At 46.8% G+C, this 6,942-nt stretch overlaps 1 protein-coding gene across 1 annotated transcript; it reads left to right on the top strand.

The window, feature by feature from the left end:
* The first annotated feature begins 2,070 nt into the window (after positions 1–2,070).
* On the top strand, positions 2,071–6,020 carry JAGN1 (jagunal homolog 1). The gene is made up of 2 exons (XM_003785451.3): positions 2,071–2,289; positions 5,058–6,020. Exons 1-2 carry the CDS (start codon positions 2,201–2,203, stop codon positions 5,518–5,520), a joined length of 552 nt encoding a protein of 183 aa, XP_003785499.1. The 5' UTR covers positions 2,071–2,200; the 3' UTR covers positions 5,521–6,020.
* Positions 6,021–6,942: the final 922 nt, after the last annotated feature.

The raw sequence follows: 6,942 nt of genomic DNA, 5'->3' as shown, positions 1-6,942 counted from the left end.
AAAAAACCACTTTTTCCTGAATCACCCAGCACTTACTCCCTTTCTGCCATAGCTTCTCTCTCTCTTTCTCTCTCTCTCTGGAAAATAAATAAACTTTGTACTTCTTTCCATCCTAAACTTCAAGAATTCTTTCTCCACCCACAGGAGTACCTAGTAAATTTCTATCCTTTGAGTACATTTTTTTTTTCAGATAACATCACTTCCTTAAATTTTTATTTTTTTATTGTGGTAAAACATGCATAACATCATACCATCCTAATTCTTTTTAAGGGTACAGTTCAGCACCATTAAGCACATGCTTATCGTTGTGTCTCCTGACCGCAAGACTTTTTCATCTTCCCAGACCGAAACCCTGCACCCATTAAACAGTAATTTCCCAGTCATTGCAAGCCCTGTCACTGCCCCCTCCCCAGCCCCTGGCAACCATCATTCTACTGTCTCTACAGATAAGATTTTATTTGGAAATAATTTCTTTTTCTTTCGTAGCCTTGACAGTTTCCCTTTTTTGGTTTTTGTTTTGTTTTGTTTTTGAGACAGAGTCTCACTGTTGCTCTGGGTAGAGTGTCAGAGCTCACAGCAACCTCAAACTCCTAGGCTCAACTGATCCTCCTGTCTCAGCCTCTGAGTAGCTGGAACTATAGGCACCAACCACAACGCCCACTTTTTCTATTGTTAGTAGAGATGATGTCTAGTTCTTGCTCAGGCTGGTCTTGAACTCCTGAGCTCGAGCCATCCACCAGCCTCGGCCTCCCAAAGTGCTAGGATTACAGAAGCGAGCCACTGAGCCCAGCCAGTCTTGGCATTTTTAGTCAGTGCAGCTATCTCGTAGAATGTCCCTCAGTTTGGATTTGCCTTTCATTTCTTCATGATTAGATTCGGGTAAGCATCTTTGGCAGAAATATCACAGAAGGGATGCTGTATGCTCAGTGTATTGGGAGGTATAGTGTGTCATCTTGTCTCATTATTGGTCCGGTTAACTTAACCAAGTGTGGTTAAGCGGGTGGCACTGGGTTTTCTCACTGGAAAGTTTACCCTTTTCTTTTTGCACTGACAGCCACATTAGAAATTTTTTCCCTTGGGGCCATGGTGTTTTATTTTAAGAGATTAAGAGATGTGCAAATCACATACGATTCACGAAGCCCCAGACTCAAAGATAGTGTGAGTTAAATACAACTCACATGGCAGTTAATGTGATAAGTGATGTAGAGGAAAAAGATAAAACTGTGCTCCAAGGATCAGTTTCCCCAACTGTGAAGTGAAGGTAGCCCTGTCATAAAGTCATATTAGAGCTTAAGAAAGGAAGACTGGGCTCCGCGGCTGTAGCTCAGCGGCTAGGGATCCAGCCAAGTACACCAGAGCTGGCAGATTCAAGTCCAGCCCGGGCCTGCCAAACAACAATGACAACTACAACCAAAAGATAGCTGGGCACTGTGGCGGGCGCCTGTAGTCCCAGCTACTTGGGAGGCTGAGGCAAGAGAATCGCTTAAGCCCAAGAGTTGGAGGTTGCTGTGAACTGTGATATCACAGCGCTCTACCCAGGACAACTTGAAATTCTATCTCAAAAAAAAAAAAAAAAGAAAGAAAAAGAAAGAAAAGTAAAGAAAAAGAAAGGAAGACTGAAGGCTGGGCGCGGTGGTTCGCACCTGTAATCTCAGCACACTGAGCGGCCGAGGAGGGTGGATTGTCTTGGCTCACGAGTTCGGGTCCAGCCTGAGCAAAAGCGAGACCACGTGTCTAAGAAAACATAGCCAGGCGTTCTGGCGGGCACCTGTGGTCCCAGCTACTTGGGAGGCTAAGGCAAGAGGACCACTTGAAGCAGGCCAAGGGTTAGAGGCTGCTGTGAGCTATGACACCATAGCGCTCTACCGGGGGCGACAAAGTGAGACTATGTCTAAAAAAAAAAAAAAAAAAAAAAAAGAAGCCTGTTTTTCCGGTAGACAGAAAAAAAATAAGAAACAAACTTCCCGCGCGGGGCCCTGGCGAGGGGCGGGACGGGGCTGAGGGAACCAGGGCGCGTGCGCGCGGAGGAGCGACCACAGAGTCGGTCCTCCAGGGACAGAGAGGCCGGAAGTGCTCTCCAGGGCGCCGCGCGGCGCTGGTGTCAGAGCTGTGGCCGCGCGAATAGGGCTCCTCGGAGGTTTGGCGCTGTTGTAGCCGTAGCGAGACCTGGTGAGGGGCCCGGGGGCTCTGGGCGCTTAGAATGGCATCTCGGGCAGGCCCGCGGGCGGCTGGCACCGACGGCAGCGACTTTCAGCACCGGGAGCGCGTCGCCAAGCACTACCAGATGAGGTAGGAAGTGAGGCGAGGAGCTCGGAGGCCTTATCCCCGACTGGAGAGACGTCGGCCCAGCCTCGGAGTCCTACTCCCCAGCCAGTTCCCTGCCCACTTGCCAGGTCCCCTCCTCCGGGGACTGCCTCGGGCCTGTCCCCCTCCGGGGAAGCCCCGCCGCCCCGGCCAGCGCCACCCCTTTCTTCACCCGGTGCTTTGCGGGGATCCAGCCCCCCGAGAGCTCAGGAGGCGCCAGGTCCTGTTCTCTTAGCCTGGAAATCTAATTTCTAATTAAGTCTCAGTCCGCTCATCTATAAAGGGAGGAAATAACCTGCCCTTTAGGTTTTGGGGGAAAAGATAGCATAGGGCTACCACGTGATACATGATTGCTGCTATATTTTCAGACGTTTGGGGGATGCGGAGGAGGGTAAAAGGCAGCCTCCCCTGGCTAAAATGAATTTTTTAAACATTCCCACGTAGAAGATATTTCTGCCTTCCATACTTCTTAAGCTTCTACCTGTCGTGCATCGTGTAAGGCACTGAGGCTATAGTAGCAAAAGCAGACCCTGTCACCCTATCTTGTGTGCATGTTATACTTTAAATAAAAAAAAAAAAATGAGCCAAAAAAGCAAAACTGTTACCTGCTTTCGTGGAGCTTTGAAGTCTAGAGGTGATTGATCATTTTTCCTGTCACTTTTTCTATAATAAATATTTTAAAATAAAAATTTAAAAATATTTTTCTTCCTTTAACCCATGGAACTCTCCCAGAATGTTCTTCGCGTCCTTCCCTCCATAATTTTGAAGAATGATGAGCTCTTTGAACTCTCATTTCATTCTCGTCTTTGGGCCCCTACTTAAGGTGTTTTCATGCCTGCCCAGAGCAGAAACATTGCCCTTGGGGATGTGAGAAGGATACATTTGGGACCTGAGAGAAGAGGAAAAGAAATAGGTGCTTCCTTTCCATCAGTGGTTCTCAACCTTCCTAATGCTGAGACCCTTTGATACAGTTCCTCATGTTGTGGTGACCCCCAACCATAACATTGTTTTCATTGCTACTTCATAACTGTAATTTTGCTACTATTATGAATCATAATATAAATATCTAACATGCAGTATGTGTATTTTCTTTGTTACAAAGGGGTCGTGACCCACAGGTTGAGAACTGCTGCCTTTTTTTTTTTTTTTTTTTTGAGACAGAGCCTCAAGCTGTCCCCCTGGGCAGAGTGCCATGGCATTACAGCTCACAGCAACCTCCAACTCCTGGGCTCAAGCGAGTCTCCTGCCTCTGCCTCCCAAGTAGCTGGGACCACAGGCGCCCGCCACAACGCCCGGCTATTTTTTGGTTGCAGCCATCATTGTTGTTTGGCGGGTCCGGGCTGGGGATTCGAACCCGCCACCTTAGGTGTACGTGGCTGGCGCCTTAGCCGGTTGAGCTATAGGCGCCGAGCCGAGAACTGCTGCCTTAGAAGAAAAATCTAGCTGGAGGCTCAGGCCCGTAGCTTAGTGAGTAGGGTGCTTGCCACATACACTGAGGCTGGTGGGTTCGAACCCAGCCACGGCCTGCTAAACAAAATGACAGTTGCAACCAAAAATAGCAAGTGCCTATAGTCCCAGCTACTCAGGAGGCTAAGGCAAGAGAAACGCTTAAGCCCAAGAGTTAACTGATGGTTGCTGTGAGCTGTGATTTCACAGCACTCTACTGAGGGTGACGTAGTGAGACTGTCTCAAAAAAAAAAGAAAAATCTAGCTGGAGAACCATGGGCAGCATGAGCTGCTTTCCTCACTCCCAATACCTTTCTTCCTCAGGCTACAGGATACAAAGCCATCTTTCTAAACGCAGCTCTCTGAGTCATTATTCTCCTTTCATAGTCTTTGCAGTTCTATATCCCACTACTCTCCCACCCACAACGTGTTCTTGCCACACTCAGCCATTTGCTTCCTGGAACACAAATGCTTATGCCTTTTTGTCTGCATGCTATTTCCTCTGCATAGAATGCCCACTTTCACTCATCCTTCACAGCCTGGCACAGATATTACTTTCCTCTTTTTTTTGAGACAGAGTTCTTGTCACCCTTGGTAGAGTGCCGTGGCATCATAGTTCACAGCAACCTCCAACTCTTGGGCTTAAGCAATTCTCTTGCCTCAGCCTCCCAAGTAGCTGGGACTACAGGCTCCAACCACAACGTCCATCTATTTTTTGTTGTTGCAGTTGTCATTGTTTTAGCTGGCCTGGGCCTGGCTGGGTTCGAACCCGTCAGCCTCCGTGTATGTGGCTGGCGCTGTAACCACTGTGCTACGGGCGCCAAGCCATATTACTTTCCTCTAACATACAGCCTCCTCTGACATTCCATCCCAAGCAGAATTGATTCCTCCTTTGTATGAACCTATATATCCTGGACATACATTTACGAGAACTGTTTCACTTCATTTTCTAATTGTTTTCCTCCTCTGTTCCTGGGCCCAGCCTCTGGGCCAGTGGTTCTCAGCCTGAGGGTCATGACCCCTTTCACAGGGGTCATCTAAATACATCCTGCATATCAGATATTTACATTACGATTCATAACAGCAAAATTACAGTTAGGAAGTAGCAACGAAAATTTTATGGTTGGGGATCACCACAACATGAGGAACTGTATTAAAGTGTCGAGCCATTAGGAAGGTTGAGAACCACTGCTCTGGGCTATTTTATTCAAATGTATATCCCAGTGTGCAGTATAGTTGCCACTCATATGGTTGGTGGTCAGAAAAATTTGAATGAAAGGTACTTCTCCCTCTGCTCTGCTCCACAGTGTGACCCTCAAGTATGAAATCAAGAAGCTGATCTACGTACATCTGGTCATATGGCTGCTGCTGGTTGCCAAGATGAGTGTGGGACACCTGAGGCTCTTGTCGCATGATCAGGTGGCCATGCCTTATCAGTGGGAGTACCCGTATTTGCTGAGCATTTTGCCTTCTTTCTTCGGCCTTCTCTCCTTCCCCCGCAACAACATTAGCTACCTGGTGCTTTCTATGATCAGCATGGGGCTCTTTTCCATCGCTCCTCTCATTTATGGCAGCATGGAGATGTTCCCTGCTGCACAGCAACTCTACCGCCATGGCAAGGCCTACCGCTTCCTTTTTGGGTTTTCTGCTGTCTCCGTCATGTACCTGGTGTTGGTATTGGCAGTCCAAGTGCATGCCTGGCAATTATACTACAGCAAGAAGCTTCTAGACTCTTGGTTCACCAGCACACAGGAGAAGAAGCGTAAATGAAGCATAAATGAAGCCTGATGAACTGCTCTGTGGGGTGAAGCCTGGGATTCCCTTTGAATGAAGGGACAGGGATAGACAGGCTGTTCACAAATCTCCTCTGGTAATTTTAGCAGCTATAATGCAGACCAGGCCAGATTTCTGCAAAACCCCTCCTCCTGTCATCTGAGGTGGCAAAACTGCATTTAATTTATCCCTGGTTGACTAGAATTGGAAGACCAACAGCTGTGAAACAAACTCCAGCTTGTTCAAATTGCGGCCTTTCTGGGTTTTTCTTTAAGACTCACCTCATTGTTGCCTCCTCTTGGTCATTCTCTCCACTTCCATCTATCACTTCTTAGCCATTGAGACTAAAGAAAATAGGGAATAAAACAAATTCTATTTCAACCTATATGTCATGGGTCAGGAAACATTTGGAAAACTGCTCTCCCTGCAGACTGTGGTCTCTCCTGCAAAGCATTTTAATTCAAAAGAACCCTCAATAAAGTTAAGACTGCCTTGTCTACCTTGTTCCTTGTGTTTGGGACTTGAAAGAGTGTGAAAGCCGTGTTGTTTGAGTGGTCTTAGACACTAGGAAATAGGTAAAAAGCCAACTGAGAAAATAGCAGTGGCCACAGAGAAGTGAACTGGCCATGGGGAACCTAAGTCGCAGTTGTACCCTGAAGCTAATTAGCAAGACCTGCCGTGGTCCAGACATTTTACCCATCCATGTATAAAATGGTCCATTCCCATCTTTCTAGCTTGGGTTATGGGCTCTTTTAGTTTGATGTCCATGTTCATTAGTCAATGTTAATTGAATGTCAGTTAATGTGTCTGTTACTATATAACAGTATTCAAAAGAATTTTAAAGGATCCTTTTTTTTTTTTTTTGCCACTATCCTCATCACATTTAATTCTCAACACCCCTATGAGGTAAGTATCATTGTCCTATCTTACAGATGAGGCAACTAAGGCTCACATATGCCCAAGGGGATAGTCGACAGGACAGGTCTATAATTCAAATGGCTGGGATTCTCACCCCAATCAACAGGCCACCCAGGATGCTCAAAATTCTCTTACAGTAGCAAAAAGATAGCTGCCCCAACACATCAACACACATACAAACACACAGAAGAGCAACCACTGAGCTAACATCTATCTCCACATCCCTGTATTTCTGGTTCAAGAGCATTTAGAAAATTTTTTTTTTTTTTTTGAGACAGAGTCTCACTTTGTTACCCTCAATAGAGTGCTTGGCATCATAGCTCACAGCAACCTCCAACTCCTGGGCTTAAGCGATTCTCTTGCCTCAGCCTCCCAAATAGTTGAGTCTACAGGTGCCTGCCACAACGCCTGGCTATTTTTTTTTGTTTTTTTGTTTTGAGACAGAGCCTCAAGCTGTCCCCCTGGGTAGAGTGCCGTGGCATTACAGCTCACAGCAACCTC

This window comes from Otolemur garnettii, unplaced genomic scaffold, assembly GCF_000181295.1.
Source record: "Otolemur garnettii isolate 467f Iridium unplaced genomic scaffold, OtoGar3 scaffold00015, whole genome shotgun sequence".
Taxonomy (NCBI): Eukaryota; Metazoa; Chordata; class Mammalia; order Primates; family Galagidae; genus Otolemur; species Otolemur garnettii.
The sequence above is the reverse complement of the archived record's forward strand: the minus strand, read 5'-3'. Positions and strand labels throughout refer to the sequence as shown.